The 22,686-nt window shown below is 27.4% G+C and overlaps 5 protein-coding genes across 8 annotated transcripts in view; 1 reads left to right on the top strand and 4 right to left on the bottom strand.

The window, feature by feature from the left end:
• Window positions 1-522: 522 nt before the first annotated feature.
• Window positions 523-2,169, bottom strand: LOC118444433 (uncharacterized). The gene is made up of 3 exons (XM_035872710.2): window positions 2,022-2,169; window positions 951-1,612; window positions 523-841 (listed from the first exon to the last, which is right to left on the bottom strand). The coding sequence occupies exons 1-3, from the start codon at window positions 2,050-2,052 to the stop codon at window positions 605-607; spliced, it is 930 nt and encodes a 309-aa protein (XP_035728603.1). The 5' UTR covers window positions 2,053-2,169; the 3' UTR covers window positions 523-604.
• Window positions 2,170-4,455: 2,286 nt separating this feature from the next.
• Window positions 4,456-7,497, bottom strand: LOC118444428 (uncharacterized). Its single transcript, XM_035872701.2, has 2 exons — window positions 6,786-7,497; window positions 4,456-6,055 (listed from the first exon to the last, which is right to left on the bottom strand). Exon 2 carries the CDS (start codon window positions 6,051-6,053, stop codon window positions 4,458-4,460), a length of 1,596 nt encoding a protein of 531 aa, XP_035728594.1. The 5' UTR covers window positions 6,054-6,055; window positions 6,786-7,497; the 3' UTR covers window positions 4,456-4,457.
• A 2,217-nt stretch (window positions 7,498-9,714) lies between these two features.
• LOC118444431 (vitellogenin-1-like) lies at window positions 9,715-11,924 on the bottom strand. Its single transcript, XM_035872704.2, has 3 exons — window positions 11,578-11,924; window positions 10,477-11,141; window positions 9,715-10,156 (listed from the first exon to the last, which is right to left on the bottom strand). Exons 1-3 carry the CDS (start codon window positions 11,624-11,626, stop codon window positions 9,863-9,865), a joined length of 1,008 nt encoding a protein of 335 aa, XP_035728597.1. The 5' UTR covers window positions 11,627-11,924; the 3' UTR covers window positions 9,715-9,862.
• A 1,050-nt stretch (window positions 11,925-12,974) lies between these two features.
• LOC118444432 (uncharacterized) lies at window positions 12,975-14,758 on the bottom strand. Of its 4 annotated transcripts, XM_035872706.2 has the most exons (4): window positions 14,613-14,758; window positions 13,963-14,418; window positions 13,739-13,821; window positions 12,975-13,274 (listed from the first exon to the last, which is right to left on the bottom strand). In XM_035872706.2, the coding sequence occupies exons 1-4, from the start codon at window positions 14,641-14,643 to the stop codon at window positions 13,047-13,049; spliced, it is 798 nt and encodes a 265-aa protein (XP_035728599.2). In that variant the 5' UTR covers window positions 14,644-14,758; the 3' UTR covers window positions 12,975-13,046. The 4 variants fall into 4 exon arrangements, with proteins under 4 accessions (XP_035728599.2, XP_035728601.2, XP_035728602.2 ...); XM_035872708.2 differs by having other exon boundaries at window positions 12,997-13,274; window positions 13,739-14,418; window positions 14,609-14,758; XM_035872709.2 differs by having other exon boundaries at window positions 12,997-13,274; window positions 13,739-14,418; window positions 14,491-14,624.
• Window positions 14,759-21,585: 6,827 nt separating this feature from the next.
• LOC118444398 (uncharacterized) overlaps window positions 21,586-22,686 on the top strand; it is a 1,903-nt gene continuing 802 nt past the window's right edge. The window contains exon 1 of the mRNA XM_035872641.2: window positions 21,586-21,745. Coding sequence (XP_035728534.2) covers window positions 21,743-21,745 — 3 coding nt within the window. The 5' untranslated portion in view covers window positions 21,586-21,742. The remainder of the gene's footprint in view (window positions 21,746-22,686) is intronic.

Raw genomic sequence — 22,686 nt, forward strand, 5'->3', positions numbered from 1 at the left:
ACATTGTTTTAAGCTCTTTACAGAAGAATTCGTCACACTTTGTCAGATCTCTCATGTATCTTAGACGTAGGTATAGAGAGAACTTTTTTTTTTTTTTAACTAATACCTAATTTTTCAATCTGAATCTTTTGCAGATGATTTTTGGAGTATTCAGTTTCAATCATTTTAATTGGAGCATCGATTAAGATATCATCGTGTTTTATTCAAGTCATTTAAATTAATCGATTATTATTTTCACTAACGAATGATTACCTTGATTTGATTTATTAAAGTTAAAAAGAAAACGAAAGAAAAAATTACAAATTTTTTAAATTATTGTATCATAAAAATACAATATAATTGAATTAAGATTGAAAAATAATAATAACAAAGAAAACGATTAATTATTATATATTATATAATATAAATATTTTCGATATCATTGTTTTAAAAAGTTTCTAGAAAAGAATAATAGAATTTAGAAAAGGAGATAGAAGGAAAGAATGCGAGGAATATAAAAGACTAAATTCTTGTTTTTTTTTTTTTTGTTTTTTTTGCTGCATATCAATGTGTTATTTCTATTCGCAAAAAGAAAAAAGAAACGAATTTTTCTAATTAATAATAATTACATATCGAAATGATTGGATTCAACATTTTTATGTAAATAAATAATATCGGTCGCAATGTCGGTAGGAAGTGATAGATCTTCTACGCTCTTTCCGATCTTCTCCAAACGTACATTGATCACTTGCCGGAAAACGGAAGTATGTGGATCGTGATCGATAATCAACGATTTACCTTCGATTATGGTAGAACTTTCGAAGGAGTTTCCGCAAAAATGTATCTCACTGTACGATGATGCCTGAAACGTTGAAAATATTTTATATATATATAAAAATATATTATATATATATATAAAAAAAAAAGGAAAAAGCCCAATTGAGAATGAATTTTATTACTTCGATACTAACCACCGTTAAATTAACCGTATTATTGATCTCGATCGATGAGACTCGAGGAGATCTCTCGCATTTTCTTACGTTTCTTCTTTTTCTCAAAATGATCGTGTCGCCCAAGAAATCGTCGAAAATCGTACGAATTTTGTAATTTTCGTCGTAATCAGTTATAGTAAAATTGTTCTCTTTGCATGGGAATTGGGCTACCGTAAATAGTGTATCGCATCTACCGGTCGTAGAATTTTCTTTATCCATAAAAAACACTGACGATCTATGTGATCTTAAATCCGTACCAATATTCAATTGGCTAACGATCAATTTGATCAAGCCGTATTCACTTTCGTCGATTTTCGTGGACACACGAATGCTATCGACTCCATATTTATTGAAATGTATTTCGAACATTTCTTTGGTTGTTTGTATTCGATCGAAATACGTGTCGTGTTTCAAATCCAATATAGATCTTTTTTTTTCCAAAGAACACGTAAGGATATTCGTGTTTTTCGCTTGGCACTTCATGACCGACGTTAAATTCAAATTGTAAATTGCCGGTTGATTTTTTTCCGCAGATGCTTCGTAATTCATGTTGACGAAATAAGTGTATTCCGGTTGATAATAGCTGCCATTTATTTTCCAATTGTCGGTTTCATTGATCACTGATCCGAACGACGTTAATACTGTGAATAAAGATTGCCTGTTAAGATTTTATTACGACGACGACGACGACGACGATTCTCTTAATAATTTTGACTGATGGAAAATTTTAGATAATTTGCTTGATTATAAGTATGTAAAGTGACAATTTTATTTATTTTTTTTTCTTTTTTTTTTCTTTTTTTTTCTTGATAAAGAATTCTAACGTTAGAATTATATTTTAAGGCACAGACCAACTGATTATTTTAATGTAAATAAAGTTTTCTTTTTTTTTTTTTTTATATATATATATGTATATTAAGCGTGGATTATCGATTAAAGTGAGTTTTCAAAAAGATTATTTTCGAAAAGATTTACTATTACGCTGAATAGGGTAGACCAGAAGAAGGGCGGGGTTGGTTGATAAGAGGGAGAAAGAACAAAGTTACCAACCTAAAAAATACGGTATTACCACGAAATCCATGATGGAATAGAATCGTAGAAGAAATAAAGATGGCTTCCCTTCTCGTTCAAAGTCCCTGTGTAGAGTGCGATGCAATCTGCAATATACTGCTCTACCACCATAATGCCTATATACCTTTTTATCCCATTAAAGCTCATTTCCGTTTTGCACTCGTTGCGCAATCGTCAACCTACGAGGTCATTTTCGTCTCACTCTACCGTATTAAATTATACTCTATATGGTTAATATTTATTCCTTTTATTTATGCTCCTTTTAATTTCGGCATATTATCTATTATTTTATTTGAGAAATTAAAAAATAATCGATCGATCTGATAAAGGACAAATTAATTTATCTCGTCGTATTTATAAAATTAATTGTAATTAGAAGGATCGATTGTATATGTCTTTTCTTTTTTTTTTCCTTTTATTCATTCGTAAATAATAAAATTGAATATTGGCCTAATAAAAAATTATGTTACTTATTACGTATTTATCAGATTAGCTTTGATAACGATTGTACATGTACACAGAATGCCTGTACTCTTATATAAGTACATATGTACGTATGTAGGAAATGCTTTGTGATATGATTTCAAGCTGGATGTGTGTCAAAGTTCAAAGTGTCAGTGCGTTTGGCATTCAAGGTTGAAAGGGTTAAAGGGTTGAAAGGGGAGGAGAGAGAGGGTCTTTCGATTGGCACCAAACGATATTTCGACCATATTGTTTGCCGTTCCCCGTTCATATGGTGTTTGTTTTGGTTTAAAAGCTTCAATCGCAAACCCTTTTCGTAAACCCTTCGTTGACCCTCAAAAGGAGCTTTGATTAAATTTCAGGCTGAATAAATACTTTTATGCTTTAGGCAGGATCGCATCTATCATTAACGCGCAAGCTAAAGCAATATTTTTAAACATTACTATTTATATATATATTTTTATATATATAAAATATTAAAACCAATAAATTTTAATTATAAATTATTTTTTCTTTCTTTTGCAATTTAAATTTAACAATTTTTTTTTTTTTTTTTTTTTTTTTTTTTTTTTTTTTTTTTTTTTTTAAATAAACATATGTGACCATCACGTACACACAATGCTGTGCCATTGATATTTTATTCAAATGAATTATTATAGAATTATTATTTTGAAAAATGTTGACTTTAAGAAAAAAAATTGAAAAAAAAAAAAAAAGAAATAAATAAAGAAGTCAAGGGCCTCGAAAAATATAAATGCGTCACTGGCCATTTAGAAAAAAATGCGAGTGAAAAATTTCCCGCGCTCGATCGATATCGAACCAGGGAATGACCTGCCCTCTACTATGATTTCTTGTGTACTATTACACGTATTACTTACGAGCAATCAGCTGATTCATTCGAGCTTCTTCTTTTCCATTCATGTGGATGCACGTTCAATACTTTGTGTGGTATTAAGTGACTTGGGTAATTACTTTTTATAGTAATTTTTTTCTCCTCCTTTCTTTTTTTTTTTTTTTTTTTTTTTTTTAATTATTTTTTTTATTTTTGTAATAAACATGATTAATTGTTTTTAATGATAATTTTGTTCGTTTGTTTATTATTATTTACTTTTTGCATTTCGTTCGTAAACGTTGTTATTTTTAACCATAATATATTTTTGATTTTTTATTATTATTATTGTTGTTGTTGTTGTTGTTGTTGTGGTGATTATTATTATTTCATCTATGTGATTTCTTTTTTTATAGGACAGAAGACATGATGAATGATTATTTTTAACATAGAATAATTTTTTATATTTATTATTACATATACATTTGTTTCCATACATTTGTTTATAATATAAGATATAATTGATTATTTTTTATAATCTGTTTTCATTATTATTGTATATTAGACATATTTAAAATACAATTTTTTAGATGTTTCACATAGATATACATTCAGAATATATAGATATAGATAAATAGACAAAATAGATATGATTAGACGTATATTATCTTCTTTTATAAGATTTTTCTGATATAACATTCAGGTACATTTCATTTCATCATTAATTAACATCGAACAATTATCACATCATTTTCCTACATCGAGCAAATAAATAGATTCTTTTTTTTTTTATATATTTTACGATTATATAGAATATAATAAACATGTAATAAATAATAATTTGATGACACAGGGATTGCTCATTCACATGAGCAAAATATATCGAAAAATATTTTCTATGGGGATTTGACAATTCCTATAATTTCGTGCAGGTACTCTTGGAAGGTTCTTTTCTTTTTCTTTTTGTGTTTTTTTGTTTTTTTTTGTTTTTTTCTTGTTTTTTTTTTTTTTGTTTTTTTTTTTTACTTTTTAATTTTTTTTTTCTTTTTTGATTGACACAACAATTTCCTTTAAATATTTTTCTTTTGTTTTTTTATTTTTTTATTTTTTTTTTTTCTTTCAAATTAATCCTCATCGCTCGAATATTCGTCGGTTTTGGAGGTGTCATTGGTATCGTAAGAGAAATATCGATCGATCCTTTTCAAATGAAGATCGACACATTCGTCGTGATCGTATTTCACTGAACGTGATTTAAAATGGCAACATTTCATCAGATTCAAACCAATTCGTACATTTATATTGGTATTGAGAAAAATAAATTCTGTCATTCTAATGACTTTATCAAAATCAAGTCGTTCGCAGCAACAACCAATCTTGCACATAGCCAAATCCTTCAATTTCAATCTGCACATCGCGTCTTTCAATAGAACGAGACCTTTGAAAAGATTTTCATAAGTTGGCCTGGTATAAAAGTATTTTTTATAAACAATATGAAATATATGCATACGCGTTAACGGATTAAGGGATCTAACGATAAATGGAATATCCTTATCGATACGAATCATCGAATTGGAGAATAAATGTATATCACGCATATAATTTCTAACGTATTTGTGATGGGAATAAAAGTTTGACGTGATCACGTGTGCAAATGGTATGCAAAGTTCCAATGGGTTGGTTTTATCGACTGTGACCTTGGGATTGCAAATCTTTTGTAATTTTTGATAATTAAGATATTGCTCGTACGAGAATGTATTGCGCCGATAAACTATATCGTGATAAAAATATTCATCGATGTACCAACTGAAATAATTCAACGAATTCTCTTCGATCTCGTGTATGCATTTGTTAAATAAATTTTTAGAAATTCGATCGATCGATGAATTATTAAAATAGGAAGTATATATGTTCGAATAAAATGGTACGACGCAACCACGATCGACTGCTTTGAACCAACTATCATCATTATTCAAATCATTTTTAGTATTATCATGTCGATTTTTCCTTTTAGATGTTTTCAATGCTTTCGGTTGCCAAAACATGTTAATTATCGTATATTCAATAACTTCCTCGCTTTTAGCGCTCTCTCTGGTTAATTTTTGAAAATTAATATCTAAAAGAATATCATTATAACTCGTTATAACGTGATCGATGCAACCTTCCAATGAATGACTCTCAATATGGAGGTTTTCAGCTAATCTGGATAAAAATGAATCGATAATACCACAGTCGTCTTTGTTATCCTTACTCATTGACCTCTCACTGATCGCATTACGTCGATTTATATTTAACGAACGTACGAAATATCTTCGAAATCTTTCCAATCGATTAACTTCTTCATTTCGTTCAATTCGATCATTTTTTCGATTATTTTTCATTCCTGGTTTCTTCCAATATTCTTTCGAGCGAGATGCCAAATCCTCTCCCGACGGATAAAATCCACTTTGATTTTTATTCAATCTCAAAAAATTCACTTTCTTTCTTTTATGCAATATTATAGATCCGTCTAATATATTCAATCGTATCAATAAGATCGTCATATATAATGGATATTCCCTTATCACCAATCTTAGGATACGTTTGAGAAAAAATGAATATTGACAGAAGAAACATATTTTCTTCTGATGTGTCCTTTCGTTATTTATATATGCCAATTCGATGTCACTTTCGCTTTCCTTCTTAACACTTTTCTTCTTATTCTTTTTATCCTCGTTCGCCATATCTTAAAGAATAAATAAATAAATAAATTTGTATAATTTATTTATATAAATAAATAAATAAATAAATAAATAAATACATAAATAAATAATAGTAATAATAATAATAATAATTAGAAAAATAAAAATAATAATTGTTTCATTCTTGAAATTATCTAATCGTCTGAAAGAATAAAATCGATTAATTTGTATAAACTATATAATACATCTCGATGTACTAATTTCTTTTTATTAATTTGAAAATTATTTTTATAAACATGACGATCATTTTAACATTGATTTTACGAATATTCGTCAATCTTAATGAATCTGTTTTCTCTCGTAATATATTATAAACAAATATAACGATTCACAAATTTTATATTAATTTTCTTCGAATATTATTCACAAACACGACGATTAACAAAATGAATCTCTCAGGTATTATACATATGAAAAATTTAATGTTAACTTTATTGAAATATTATTATCGAGATATAATTCAGATATTTTATTTTAAGCTGTCATTGACGTCACCAATAATCTTTTCGCGCGATTTTATTGCGAATATGAAACAAGAAAAAAGGAAAAAAAAATGGGAAGGAAAGAAAAAGAAAAAAAGAAACAAAGAAAAGAAAAGAAAGAGAAAAAAGCAGAAAAAAAAAAGAAAAAAGAAAAAAGAAAAAAGAAAAAGAATGAAACAGCTTAAGTTAGATCGACATAATTCACAAGACGAAGAATTAATAATTGCACTACCTCTGATTAATTTGATACGATGATAGATTTTCTTTTAAACTTGTTCGTAAGAGACGATGAAATCTTGATTATCACCGATAACAGACAAGTATGAGTCTACAGGTGTTACAGTGCTTCTGTTTAATCGTGCCAGAGGAATATATAGGTGGGAGTATTTTGATAACATTCGGAATCTCGTGTTTCTCTATCCCTACTCCAATCCCTACTCCCATAGGAATTAGCCACCTGCATCCACTTGCCGTTGAATGGTGGTGGTACGTTCTGCCTATGGCAGACGAGTTTGAGAGTTTTGCCACATCCCTTCCCAACCAGGGTGAGCCTGTATTTGTTCGAGAAATCTCTGATGGTAGGGGTTGGAATGAAATGCGCCTGTCCGTTCGTACACGTTTTCACTTATGACCATGATCCTTTAGTATATATCAATTCGTCAAGGCTAGCAGAACCTAACAATCCTTTTTCTTTTTTTTTTTTTTCTAGAAAAAAAAAAAGAAGTAGGTGGACGGAATTTTTTCCAGCACCTCCTTTCTTTTTTTAATTTTAATCTCCATCTCCATCAACAATTCCATCGATAACAATTCATTCGTTATTTTCTTTATACACATTTGACATTGAACTTTTACCCTCCATTTTTTTTGTCTTTCTTTTTTTTCCCCTTTTTTCATCTTCTTCTTTTTTCCCTTTTTTTCTTTTTTTTCTCTTTTTCGCTTCGATCGAAATTAATTCTTCTTCAATAATTATTATTAATTATTTCTTCAGCTTCAATTAATAATATTAATATCGTATTGATATTTCTATGTATATATTTTAAATAACATTGATTTGTCGTTTTATCGCTTTTTTTATATTTTCTGCAGAATTTAAAAAACTTTTCTTTCCTCTTTTTAACTCATATATCTTATTATTCACATAGTGGTACAATGATCCTATATATAATTATTATATATATATGTATATATTTTTTTTTTTTATAGAACGTTTTGAATCTTTCTTCTTCTTTTTCTTTTTTTAATAGATTATATACGTATATATTTTGCTGATAGTTTCAATCTATATAATTCTATCTAATCGTGGATAAATCTAAGTATAATTTGGAAACGACAAACAACATCGTGAGCGCTAAAGCTTGTTCAAGATAACTTCTAACAAGATGAGACCAATCGTAAATACATTGCTTTAAGCTAGTCTAAAGGATTATTCCAACTTCGTTAATTACGTTTATTAAGCGAACTCGAAATGCTACTGGTTGCGTGATACGATTAACCTTGGAACCTGGCAAAGTTACTTTTCAAGGGCAATGATAGTAATGTCAAAATTTCAATTGTTTAAAATGACATAACATGTTTGAATCAATATTATTATCGTTTCTTCGAAGATAGAATTGTCTTCAATTTGTTATTATACTAAAAAGAAGATCTAATATTTCGACGTATTCTTACGTCTGATCTAATCATCATTGTAAATGATCTCTTGACAATGGATCTGTAGATGATCAACAAAAAGTATCAAAACAATAATCATTATAAATACTAGTGATAATTGGATTATAAATTATAGATGATAAAGTTTTAATAGAATTTACGTTTCTCAATATCAAATGTAATCTTCTGATGTGATAATCCGTTCAATCCTTTCGACGTTCTTGGTACTATCATTAGAAATCATTTCTGAAGAAAATCTTCTTTTGTTTATGACTCTTTGTTTATCCTAATGGTCGAGGACATCTAACAAAAAAAAAAAAAAAAAAAAAAAAAAAGAAAAAGAAAAAAAAAGAAAAAAAAAAAGAAAAATAAAAAAGTTAATTCGTAATATTAAAAAAAAAAAAAAAAAAAAAAAAAAAAACATATAAATAAATATTAAATTAATGAAAAGAAATTTCTTTTACCAGATCCATTAAGATTCCTTCTTCGATGAATACTTATGAATGGTAGAAAAACCTAAGAAATAAATAAACCTTTTTGAACAGTTTTCAGCATTTATAATCCTTTCAATAATTATTTCATCATTTTCATTAAGTATAGATTTGAAACGTCGTAACTCATTGGTATTTAGTAACATCAATTCAAAATTGTTTTTAATATTATCCACATTTTCAAACTGTGTACCTTATTATAGATATTGAATCGAAATTGCAATGATCGATCTTAAAAATTTTCATCGTTTCAAATTGAGTATCTTCTTTCAATCCAAAGCTAATCTAAAGATGACTAAAAAGAAATTTAGTTACATCCAATTTTTAACTTGGTTTTGATTCACTTACAATAAAATTTTTTATACCATTAGAATTGTATTTTATTTCGAATTGTTCGTGATCGATTTAATTTTAAAATTTATCAATTAATATTATAATTATACACACACACACATACACACACACACACATATATATATCATTCTTATTTAAAAAATAATAATTAAAATAAATAAAAATGATATATATATATATATATATATATATATATATATATATACGTACATACGTACATACATACATATATATATATATATGTATTTTTTCTTCGATCAATATGCATATACATACCTAAAAGAAATGGAATGATGGACATCTTCATTGTTATCACTCGAATTAACTGAGACATCCTCTGAATGATTCTCCATTTTATAAGACAGATTAGCCGATAAAACAATTTGAAAACAATTTCATTAACTAGCGTTTTCCGCATAGATCGTGATCCTGTCTCCCCTAACGTCTGATATCAGATTAATCAGAGGCGTAATAGAGTATATTATTTTCCGACTCATGCAATCAGTCAGCTGAAAATTCTAATAAATTTCTAAGTACACATCGCTAAATCGAGATAAAACGATATGATCGGATCTGTTAGATACGATCTAATGATTTGGAATATTATTAATTAGTACCTTAAATCGATATATTATTATTTATATTTCGTCGAAATGATTTATAGACGAGTGTCGATAGTCAATATAATCGTACGTTTATTTAATTTGTTTCTATCTTTTTTTTTTTTTTTTTTTTTTGTTTTAATAATAATCAATCAAACAAATCGTCAAGATTTAATTAACAAATAATTCGACATTCGTTGTTTACGTGTGATTTATCGATTTTCAATATTTTCCATTAGAAATGATTTCTCCTTCCTCTTCTTCTCCTCGTTCTTCTTCTCTTCGTTCTTATCCCAACGATGTGGTTGAATCATAAAGTTGACCGATGTGGCATCGGGAATCGCAGGTATATCATTTACCGGTGCCGATATAGTTTCCAAATTTAATTTAATCTTCTCGTGGAGCGTGAAATTTCTAGTTTTATCTTTACTAGTTACTAGAAATTCATTGGTTGTATATGAAGTATAGTTCGAATCGGATATAATTATACGACTCATCGATGATTTCTGTAACGACAAATTTTCCCCATAAAAAAAAAATATCATACACACATATGTGTATATATATGTATATTGTTAAAATATAATTGTAATAATTGTAAAAAGAATTTCATCAAGACTCATTGTCATTAAATTAAAAGATTATTTTTGTATGATGTATAATACAAAAAATATATAAACAAATAAATGAGTATTAATTTTATTTGTTATCAATGGGAAGGAAAAAAAAGAAATTGATAAAAAATTTGTATGAAAGAGAGAGAGAGAGAGAGAGAGAGAGAGAGAGTGAGAGAAAGAGGGAACATATACGAATCACGATCGCTTACTATAACCGTGGTGACGTCACGAGGCAAATCAGTATAAGCAGATTTGCTCGCAAAAAAATATACTCCATGTTCGCAGTCATCGATGTTCCTTCTCTTTTCAATGTCAAAAAATTCCGAATTAACTTTATTTATTCCATTCATTGGTATTATTTCAAATTTTTCATCCTTCCATCTATTGTCATACGATAATCCATGATATAGCTCGATTTTGGCTTGACACTTTCCTAAAAATGATCTTTCGATTGTCGTGAATATTCCATCTTGTTTGTTTCTAATATCTACACCGACGTTCAATTGATTAACTATAGATCGTATCATGTCGATTGTCCATGGTTCCATATTTTTGGTAACGATTAAATTTTGAATTCCATTTTCGTCGAATATAATCTCAAAGGGCTCGTCGTCCATCCAAAGATCTTCGACCGTTTCACGTGCCAATTCGTATAGACCGTCCTCGTAAATTTGCATTTTTGCCGCTTCGAAACGACAATTCAAAGTATCCGGTACTCGTGGACGACATTTCAATGTACTAACGGCGTCGAATGCTTTAACATCTTCACCAGCACATGGATGACCTCCAGCTTTTTTTACGGTAATGATTTCTACACGATAAGTATATTCGGGTCCATGTAGAAGCGATTCGATGTCGACCGAAATACGGCTCGCTTGAGAATAATTAAATAATAAAATATTGTTAAAACAATATTGATGAATAAATTTGATAGGATTAGATGCAATATACTCGTGGGAATATAATTTAATACTTATTATATGTATTAAATTTTTTTAATTTTAAAATTATATCAATACGATGTCGTTTACTTTTATTCGAATTAAATGTCAATTTAATGAAGTAAACATATGGAATAAAGAGTTATTATTATTATTATTCAGATTTTTAATAATTAAACGAATTTTATAAGATTCATTATGTATATATATATATATAATATTATCATATAATCTTATTATATAATATTCTATGAGTTTTCTTTTTTAAATAATAATAGTTATATAAAATAAGAAAAAATAAAAATTGTATGAAATATCGATAGATTTTAATGAGGTTTTCGATAATGATGGGAATTTGTTAAAACTTACCTAGAAAAAATGGTAATAGCAACAAGGTAATCATGATGACGTACACCATGCGACTGCATTTAAGCTTCTCTCGTTCGCTCCTCTTATACCTATCACCGACAATCTACCCTGTTGACCCCTTAACGCGCTGTCATTTAATTAACCCTATACCTATCTCTCTCTCTCACTGTTCCTTCCCCCTCTCTCTCTATCTCTCTCTTTCTAGGAAGCCAAGCTGATAATATGTAAACATCGACAATTTTATAATTTAACAGAATATTGTCGAAATTTCATCAAGCTAAATCACACGCATCCTTATCAGTTACATTTATCTATCACCTAATCGTTAAATCATCTCTTTTTACTATTTTTTCTTTTTTTTTCCAATTTTAATTATATTCATTTTCGTTAATTTTCTTTTTATTATTTTATTTTTATCCTTCAAAAATTATTATTATTATTATTATTAATTTATCTACATTTTCAAAATTAATCGATAGTAATTTTCCTTTATTTTTTTTTCCTTTTCCATTCCTCTCTCTCTCTCTCTCTCTCTCTCTCTCTCTCTCTTTCTCCTTTTATATTGATAATACAAATTAGAAATTATTTCTGATCATTTAGATAATATCGTAAATCAAATCACGTTTATACAATCTTATAGACTAATAATTTAAATATTTTTCTTTATTGTCACCCAATCAATATAGAATTATTATTTATTTAATCTTTTTCACAATTAATTCATATTAATTTTTGTTAATTTTTTTTTCCCCTTTTTTATATCCCTTAGAAATAATTTGTAATACATATGATGTTGTGCGTAGATGGATTTAATCTCTCTTTACCTCTCCCTTCTCCCTCTTTCTCTATCTCCCATTTTCTCTCTATCTCTTTCTCTCTCTTTCTCTTCATTTCCCTCTCTCTTTCTCTCTCTCTCTCTCCCTCTCTCTCTTTCTCTCTCTCTCTCTCTCTCTCTCTCTCTCTCTCTTCACGTTTCGATTTCCATGTCAGTGCTTTTGGAGGTAACTTCGTGAAATCAATAAATTATAGTGGTTGGGGTTTAAACTGTCTCTTTGAATACGTAACCTTGACTATAACATAGAATAAAATCATATTAACAATAATATCAAGTTCTCGTTTATCAAACTAATCGTTATTTTTTAATCGAAGATATTTTTTATTTTTTTTTTTATTTTTTTTTTATTTTTTTTTATTTTTTTTTTGATTAATTAATATCTTTCTTTTCTTTTCTTTTCTTTTTTTTTTTGCTTTTATTCTTCTTTATCTCAAAACGTTTCACCATCACTTTTCTCTTATTAATTTATTAAGAAACAATTCGAGATGGTATCATATATTTCTTGTATATATTGTACGAAATATTGTTTTTCTTTTTTCTTTTCCTCTCTTTTTTCTTTTCTATTTTTTTATTCTTTTTTTTTTTTTTTTTTTTTTTTTTTTAATGTCATATAGGATAATATATTTAACAAATATTAATTTATCTTGTAATTCGATCGAGTTTTCACGATGGTATCGATGGTCGTCGGATTTTCAATCCATTTTGAACTACCTTGCGCCGGATGAATGGAATCAAGTGATAAATATATATGATCGAGAACATTACCGAGTTTCTTGTGCTCTTGATCGTATATATCAACGATATTTAATGTCTCGATGGTGAAACAATTTTTCGTAATCCTCGTATTACTCTCCGATGATATCTAAAAAAAATTTATTCGATTTAATATTATAATCATTCGATATAATAATATTAATAAATGATAATGACGAATTTTTGGATCTTTTTTTTTTTTCTTTTTTCTTTTCTTCTTTGTTTTATAATCAACGAAATCATAATTATTATTTATTAGACTTAACATTATCGAATGAGAATTCTTTCTCTTTTGCAATATTTATAATAATGATAATAATAATAATAATAATAATAATAATTTATTAATGACAGGTAGAGAAATAAATTATTAATAAAGATGAAAAAAAGTAAAAGATTAAAACGACGATGCGACGAAAAAAAAAATAATTCTACTATCTGTCAATTTTAATCGATAAACGTCAAAAAAAAAGTAATCATTCGTTCCAATGTTGTTTTCACAAAAAAAAAAGAAAAAAAGAAAAAGAAATGCAATAAATTTGAAGTAATTGATTTAGATGAAATAATTCTTACCAAACGATCAGTGGTGTTTTCAAAAATAATATTGTGAATATCCCTTCCAATGAAATAATATAGATCAGTAGGTACACATTGATCTAGAACAATTTGCCTCTTGATTCGTATAACCTCGTTGTCATTCAATTTTGAATTGTTTATTAACTCCAAATCGAATTTTTTATTATCGCAATGATTATTAATTTTCGATCGAAATATTTTGTAATTGGCCGGGCACTCACCCATAAAAAAAATCTGTTTCTCTTGAAAATTATCATCCCTTCGATCTAAATTGATTCCAACGTTAAGTTGATTAACGATCGTTCGAAACATGTCGATTAAAATCTGATTAACGAGTTTGTCATCCTTTTCTACAATATAATTATAGATCCCATTTTGATGAAAATTGATTGCAAAATTATTAACACTGAAGTCAAATCTTTCGTAGGTGATGTTTCTTGCTGGTAATGCTCCTTCACGATCGAATCTTTTCGATGACCATTTACCAATTTTGACATCCTCGAAATGGCAAAGCAAATAATTGTCGTCTCTCGGTAGACATTTCAATGTCATTAGTAAAGCTTTACCCAAGTAACGACCTTTTTCCTTTTCAAGATCCGAGATTATGCTCCAATGTACAGAAAATGAATATTCCGGTCCGTTGTACCAAGCATCATCGTTGATTATCAAATTAGTTGCTGAAAATATATATATCCATATATATATATATATATATATATATATATATATATATATATATATATGCATACTTATATCGTGGACTTATTTTTTTTCTTCGTCTTTACTCTTTTTTTTTTTCATTTGCATCAAACAAACGATAAAAGATATGCAATTGTTAGAAATAATTAATTGGATTTTGGACCTTACCGACCTAGGAAAAATGGTATCAGAATGAAGTTCATGGCGGTACTGTCTATAAATAACGTCCGTATTGCTCAACAAGTTCCTTTTATATACTCGGCAAATGGCATAGATGGCTTCACAGTATCTCACAATTTAATCCAATCAAATGCATCGCTGATATCGTTTAAATAATAATACTTATTCTTTTACCTTTTGATAAACGAACGCACATATAATTTTTTCGTATTTAGAAAGAAAAAAAAAAAAGAAAACAAAAAGGAAAAAGGAAAAACTACGTATGCATTCTTATCTAACGTTAATACGTAACATTCGTATTTTATTTCTCAAGTTTATTAGATGATTATTATCAACGTCGAAGAAAATAATTCAAAAAATACTAATCGCTCGATTAAAATGACGCGTTCGACTGAATAAAGAACAGAATAATAATAATAATAATAATAATAATAATAATAATAATAATAATAATAATAATAATAATAATAATAACAATAATAATCAACACACGTGTTGAAGATTGATTCGAATCGACGTAGTAAGATTTATCACGTGATTCTCTCTCTCTCATAAAGCACCGAGTACACTTGACCGAAGGCTCGATGCAACGAAGTAATCGCGATGACCTTGATTCAAATACTCTATGCACACTACGTTCAGGTATTATAACCAATTACCTACTACTACATTAAACGGAAAATTATGTCAACAGTTTGCTGTTGCTAGTGGCACCTCATTGCAACTGCATCTCGTTCAAGGTCATAACTCGTAGATTCGTGAATATCGACAGTTTTGGTTTAACCCGCTAACGCTATTGTTAAATCATTACGTCAAGTAATATTTTACTTGATGAGAAAGAATTGATAATTTTTAAAAATTTGTCGAATAAGTCTTTTTTTACAGTGAGAATGACGGTGAGAAATTTTTTTCTTACGCCTTAAAGTATGCAATTACTTTTACAAAGAGGTTCTTTAAGCCTGATATTATGCAATCATTCATACACGAGATTTATATGAGCCCATGCAATATGCAACCCTTTATACAGACGTACTATACGCCTTGCCATATGCAACCCTTTATACAAGAATTTATTTATTTTTTTTTTTTCTTTCTTTTATTCTTTTCTTCTTTTTCTTGATTATTATTATCAATATTATTAATAGAGCTGGAGATTATCGCAACGTCAATGGAAATTACATTCTATTATTTATTTATTTATTTATTTATTCTTTCATATTATAAATCAGCATAATCGTACTTTGTGGCAAATATAGAAAAAGAAACTTTAGATTGCATGTTCGCTTGTTTGTTTTTAGGAAGTCATTGCGTGTTTTTCTTTAATGACTTTTTAATATTTATTCAAATGATAATTTATTCGTGAAGTATTTTCCTTTTATACCGAGAAATTTTCTATCGTCATTATAAATTACGATTCATGAATCTTTATCATAATTTGTATTCCTTTCATCCACAGTCTCGTTAAAATCTTCCTTTTTTCTTTTTCTCTCTCTTTCTCTTTCTCTCTCTCTCTCTCTCTCTCTCTCTCTTTCTCTCTCTCTTTCTCTCTACTCTCTCGTTACATTCAATTTTTCATTATATACGAAATAATGAAAAATGATAATTAGGTGACGGTATGTTTTTTTTTTCTTTATTTCTTTTTTTTCTTTTTCTTTTTCTTTTTCTCTCGAAGCCAATAAAACTGGTTTTTCATCAACTATCGTTAATTCGTATTTCCTTTTTTTTTTTTATGAAGCTTCGTTATATTACATTTGTACATTTTTATTGTTTATATACGTTATAAAACAATTATTTAAAAATAGACAAGATAATTAATAATTTATTACATTTATTACAAATATTAAAACACACGACCATTCAAATATCAATTCGAATAAATATTCCTTTTTTTTTTTTTCTGTTAATTATATATTAAGAAAATTAAAAAGAAAGAGAAAGAGAAACGATACAAAGAGAAAAACAAATAAAAAGGAAAATAAACAGAAAAAGAAAAAAATATTACAAAAGTATCGAAGAAAACGATTTATGGTTTTAGATAAGAATATAATCGATTCACAAGTACATTGTCTTATCATAGTCACACTAGAAATTACTTATAGAGATTAAAAGTCTCTTAACTACGTACTTAAATATTTTTTTTCTTTTTCTCTCTCTCTTTCTCTCTCTTTTTATCTGTTTCTTTCATATGTATACATATTTTTCAAATTACACCAAATATCTACCTTTTCTTTCCTTTTCTTTTTTTTTTTTTTTTTTTTTTTTTTTTTTTGACAAAGAAAGAAAGAACCATTTGTAGTTCTTACATCCAACTTTAATTTTTCCTTTCTTTGTTTCTTTCTTTCTTTCATTTATATTTTTTTCTGTTCTTTCGATCAATTATTTGTAGAAATGATACGAAATTTTCTAATTGGTATTATTTAAATTAGAGAAAAAAATTAGAAAGAGAGAGAGAGAAAGAGACATAGAGAAAGATAGAGGTAGAGAGAGAGAGAGAGAGAGAGAGAGAGAGAGAGAGAGACATAGAGAAAGAGAGAGGTAGAGAGAGAGAAAGATAGAGATAGAGAAAGATAGAGATAAAGATAGAGAAAAATAGAGGTAGAGAGAGAGAGAGAGAAAGATAGAGATAGAGAAAGATAGAGATAAAGATAGAGAAAAATAGAGGTAGAGAGAGAGAGAGATAAAGATAGAGAGAGAGGTAGAGAGAGAAAGAGAAAGATGGAGAGAGAGAAAGATAGAGATAGAGAAAGATAGAGATAAAGATAGAGAAAAATAGAGGTAGAGAGAGAGAGAGATAAAGATAGAGAGAGAGGTAGAGAGAGAAAGAGAAAGATGGAGAGAGAGAAAGATAGAGATAGAGAAAGATAGAGGTAGAGAGAGAGAGAGAAAGATAAAGATAGAGATAGAGATAGAGAGAGAGAAAGATAGAGATAGAGAAAGATAGAGGTAGAGAGAGAGAGAGAAAGATAAAGATAGAGATAGAGATAGAGAGAGAGAGAGAGAGAGAGAGAGAAATATATACATATATATATATATATATATATATATATATATATATATATATAGAAAGAGAAAAAGAGAGAAAAAGAGATAGAGAGAAATATATATATATATATATATATATATATATATATATATAGAGAGAGAGAGAGAGAGAGAGAGAGAGAGAGAGAGAGAGATAGAGAGAAATAAATATATAGGGAGAGATAGAGAAAAAGAACATAAGAGAAAACTATGAAGTAAATATGAAATGTCGTAATTGGAATAAGAATAATGATAATTATAATGAGAGATCCTTAACTAGTGAAATAAACGTAAGAAAAAAAAAAGAAAGAAAAAAAAAACTAAAAGAAACAAATAAGAAAAAAAGAAATGTTACAAGACATCGGGAAAAACCCGTTCGCCGAGAGGGATCATATAGAATATCGTAACTTCTATCGAGATTTTTAATTGTCGATTTTGTAAATGTTTTACAATGTAAATGAATTTAATAAATGTGATTTAATACGCCAACTCGACCATGACACGATTTTCGTTTTTATTTTTCTTTTTCTTTTTCTTTTTTTTTTTTTTATTATCTATGTTTTAAACAGATTAATTCTTGTTTTCTTTCTTTTTTTTTTCTTTTTTTTTTGTTCTATTAATCCAAGCTCTTCAATGGCAGGACTCAGGACAAATCGCGTTTGGATTATTTTACACGCAAGAGACGTGAGAAATGATTTCTTTTTGTTTCTTCTTCTTTTTTTTTCCATTTTTTTTTCTTTTTTTTTTCTTATTTCCTTTTTTTTTTCTCTCCTTCCTTTTTTATTCCTCTTCTTCTTATTCTTCTTCTCTCGGCGTCGCTCGACCTTCTGGTATTTCCGCTCGCTCATACGTATGATTACATACTTAAAAATGTTACTTTATTCTTATTGTTACAGAACGTATACATATGCATATGTATACATATACTAATGTATAATGAGATATTTCCTATTTCTTCGATTAAATCAAATTCGAGTAATTGATTCAAGAAAAAAAAAAAGAAAAAGAAAAAGAAATAGAAAAAAAAAGAATAAATAAAAGAAAGATCGAAGATTGTTACGTTCCATTGATTCATAATTTTTTATCTTGTATAAATATCATGAAATTTTATTATAAAATTAATTAAAAATTCATTCTATATAGAATTCATTTTTATATAATATTATAATATTGTAATGTTAATAATATGATTATATATATGTATATATATATATATATATATATATATATATATATATTAATATTTTTTCATTTCGTATATAAGTAACATAAGTTTAATTGAATTTGATTATTATCGAATGAAATTTTATTTAATAGAGACAATACAAAAATCGTATGTAAATTAATCTTTCTTTCTTATTGGATTCGTACACGAATTATTTTTTTTTTTTTTAAATTGGCCGACAATCCCTAGATCATAAAGAAAAGATCATAAAAGAAAAAGAATAAGAAGAATTAGATAAAAATCAGAACGAGAATATAAAAATATTATCTTCGAAAGTGTCCTAATTTTCGACCACACGATCTTTAAACGCCGAACGGTAATATAAAATCAGAAAGCGAGAGAGAGAGAGAGAGAGAGAGAGAGAAAGAGAGAACACATATGAATATATGTATGTACGCATTCCATTTTCTTCTTCTTCTTTTTTATATTTTCTTTTTTTACTTTTATTATATTTGATTTTCACTACATGAGTATATAAAATGATTGGAGAAATAAAACCAGTTTGTACCGTTCTGAGGTCAACCAACAAAACGAAATTGCATTTCGTCTTTAAGGGGAATATCCAAAACGTTTTGTATTTGTCTGTTATTTTAACTCTTTCATGGAATATATATGTGTGTGTGTGTGTGTGTGTGTATTTGTGTGTGTGCTGCACAAAATATGTGGATGTAAATAAGAAAATGTATTCGTTATTATTGTCGACGAAAGATGAAAAGGTCATAGATAAAAGTGAAAGTCAAGTTCATGATTACACATTATTATTTTTCTTATATATTTTTAATTATATACATATATATATATACATATACATATGAATTATGTACATATATATATATATAATATAATAGTATATTAGGTTGGAAATTATGAAACGGGCGTTTAATGAAAATAAATAACTAAACAAAACGCCCGTTTCATAGTTTCCAACCTAATATTATTATTATTATATATATATGTATGTATGTAGATACATATATGAAGAAAATTATATATTTTAAGTATGTATGTATAATATATATATATATATATATATATATATATATATATATGAAGAAGAGTTTATATATTTTAAAGAAATATATATATTTCACAGAAGAATATATCATAAAAGTATATTAGAGATCTGTTGTACATTACAGAAGCATTTTAGAACTTATATTTATATTGAAATTATATTTGATATATATTAGAAAAATGTTTGAAGATTGTAAACGTTTGACAATATTCGTAAGGAAAAAGAAAAGAAAGATTTCATTATTTCATGATTTTCAATGGAAAACCACAAGTTCTGTTTTTCTTTTTCTTTTTTTTTTTTCCAATATGTATGCACAAATACGAGCGTGAAAACGATGTTTCATCTACAAACCGCAAAAAAAATCAACGATGTAATTGGGCGCGAACGTTTAATGTCCTTGATTATAGGCATAGAAAATCACATTCTTTTGTACCCGAGACTTAATGGATTTCTTTCTCTCTCTCTCTCTCTCTCTCTCTCTATATATATATATATATATATATATATATATATATATATATATATATGTATATATATTTTTTTACTTCATTTTTATTTTCAATTTTAATTTTTTCCTTCATTCCTAACATTCATCGTTTAATCACTCTTAAAGACCATCCTTTGTTTTTCTTATCTAGCTTTTTGTTTTTTTACTTTCCTTTCCTTTTTTTTCTTTTTTCTTTTTTGTATAAATAAAAACGTAAATCCTACGTAATCTTTTTCATACGAAAAGTTAAAACAAGAAAGTAAAAAAAAAAAATAGACAATAAAGAAAAATCGATTCCTAACACATTCATCGTTTAATCACTTTTAAAAGCCTTCCTTTGTTTTTCTTATCTAGCTTCTTGTTTTTTACTTTTCTTTCCTTTTTTTTTTTTTTTTTTATATAAATAAAATCGTAAATCCTACGTAATCTTTTTCATACGAAAAGTTAAAACAAGAAAGAGAAAAAAAAAAGAAAATAGAAAATAAAGAAAAATCGATTCGTTCGTTAATTCAATTTATATCGTATATTTTAAAGCTATAATAATTGTTAGACGTTACAAGAAGCTTTAAGGATCTATTACGGATGGGTTTGTTTGATTAGATAATAAATGCGTAATTGGAATTTTTTATTACGAAATTAGGACGTAAGTATTATCGTTAGAAGAATTTTTTTATCATTAGAAACATTCGATTTACCCTGTATTTTATATGCATCTTTTCTCTCTCTCTCTCTCTCTCTCTTTCTCTCTCTCTCCACCTCTCTCACCACCTCTCTCTCTTTCTCTCTTTATCTCTCTCTTCACCTCTCTCTCTCCCTCTTTTTATCTCTCTCTTCACCTCTCTCTCTCCCTCTTTTTATCTCTCTCTTCACCTCTCTCTCTCCCTCTTTTTATCTCTCTCTTCACCTCTCTCTCTCCCTCTCTTCATCTCTCTCTTCACCTCTTTCTCTCTCTCTTCATCTCTCTCTTCACCTCTTTCTCTCTCTCTTCATCTCTCTCTTCACCTCTTTCTCTCTCTCTTCATCACTCTCTTCACCTCTCTCTTTCTCTCTTCACTTCTCTCTTTCTCTCCCTCTTTCTCTCTCTCTTTCTCTCTTCATATCTCTAATCAACCGCGGGAAGTTACTGCGAACTTCCCCATGCGTCGATGTTATGTATCTTTCGTACGCACTTAGAAAAAAAAAAGTAGTGGGGGAAATATGGAAGCCAGCGGCAATTTATATACGAGAAGAACATCGCCCAATGCCATCATAACGTTTCAAACTGGCAAGTAGAAAGCTACGTTCGAGAAACGCGATTTTATCCTTGGATATTCCACATTAGTATCTTCTAATCTAAATTTTTTTTTTCTCATTCTCTCTTTTCTCAATTGCATCATGGTGAGTACACTTTGAAAAGTTTTCTTTTTTCTTCTTCTTTTTTTATCTTTTTTTTTTATCTCTCTGCCTCTCTCTCTCTATCTCTCTCCTTCTCTCTCGTAACATCATTAATTTTGTGAGATTTATTTACATTAAATTTTTATTACCAAAAGAAATGTTGTCAATATGTAATTTATATATATCAGGGGAATCGGAAAGTAATGTCGCTTTCTTAAATTAAATTCAAACGTATAAATTTTTAACAAGTTTTTATTTTTAATCACAATCAAATATCGACATACACAGAAATGATATTACTTTCCGGTCCACCTAATATATATATATATATATATATATATATATATATATTATTAACAAAACACTGATCACAACAATTTAATATCACAAAATATACATATATATATATATATATATATATATATATATATATATATATTATTAACAAAACACTGATCACAACAATTTAATATCACAAAATATACATATATATATATATATATATATATATATATATGTATATATATATATATATAATATATATGTATATATATATATATATATGTATATTTTGTGATATTAAATTGTTGTGATCAGTGTTTTGTTAAATGCAGTTTGTTCATTAATTAAATGTAAATTATTCCAAATTCTCATATCAGAAATCAGTATAAGAGAGAGAAAGAGAGAGAGAGAGAGAGAGAGAGAGAGAGAGAGAGAGAGACAAAGAAAGAGAGAGAAAAAGAAAGAGAGATTTTTATTATAGAAATAAATTTTAATAACGATCGAAAATTTATTATACCTTTTCTTCTTTCTTTGGCAATTTTTAAGTAAGAAATATTAAATATTTACAATGTTACATATTTAAATATAAAATATTACAAATTTGAACATTATCTATCATATATATATATATATATATATATTCCATTTTATAAACAAAAAAA

Source organism: Vespa mandarinia, chromosome 23, assembly GCF_050613455.1.
Source record: "Vespa mandarinia isolate Hongniang chromosome 23, ASM5061345v1, whole genome shotgun sequence".
NCBI classification, from domain to species: Eukaryota; Metazoa; Arthropoda; class Insecta; order Hymenoptera; family Vespidae; genus Vespa; species Vespa mandarinia.

What these genes read in the sequence shown, in the direction of transcription:
- LOC118444433 (XM_035872710.2), bottom strand. Translation starts at nt 2,052, where the DNA reads ATGGATTTCGTGGTAATACCGTATTTTTTAG. An exon ending in GGTAATACCGTATTTTTTAG is followed by an intron (nt 1,613 to 2,021) that starts GTTGGTAACTTT and finishes CTTTATTCACAG; the next exon opens with TATTAACGTCGTTCGGATCA. An exon ending in ATACGGTTAATTTAACGGTG is followed by an intron (nt 842 to 950) that starts GTTAGTATCGAA and finishes TCAACGTTTCAG; the next exon opens with GCATCATCGTACAGTGAGAT.
- LOC118444428 (XM_035872701.2), bottom strand. Translation starts at nt 6,053, where the DNA reads ATGGCGAACGAGGATAAAAAGAATAAGAAGAAAAGTGTTAAGAAGGAA.
- LOC118444431 (XM_035872704.2), bottom strand. Translation starts at nt 11,626, where the DNA reads ATGGTGTACGTCATCATGATTACCTTGTTGCTATTACCATTTTTTCTA. An exon ending in GCTATTACCATTTTTTCTAG is followed by an intron (nt 11,142 to 11,577) that starts GTAAGTTTTAAC and finishes ATTATTCTCAAG; the next exon opens with CGAGCCGTATTTCGGTCGAC. An exon ending in GTGACGTCACCACGGTTATA is followed by an intron (nt 10,157 to 10,476) that starts GTAAGCGATCGT and finishes TTGTCGTTACAG; the next exon opens with AAATCATCGATGAGTCGTAT.
- LOC118444432 (XM_035872705.2), bottom strand. Translation starts at nt 14,643, where the DNA reads ATGAACTTCATTCTGATACCATTTTTCCTAG. An exon ending in TCTGATACCATTTTTCCTAG is followed by an intron (nt 14,419 to 14,612) that starts GTCGGTAAGGTC and finishes ATATATTTTCAG; the next exon opens with CAACTAATTTGATAATCAAC. An exon ending in AAAACACCACTGATCGTTTG is followed by an intron (nt 13,275 to 13,738) that starts GTAAGAATTATT and finishes AATTTTTTTTAG; the next exon opens with ATATCATCGGAGAGTAATAC.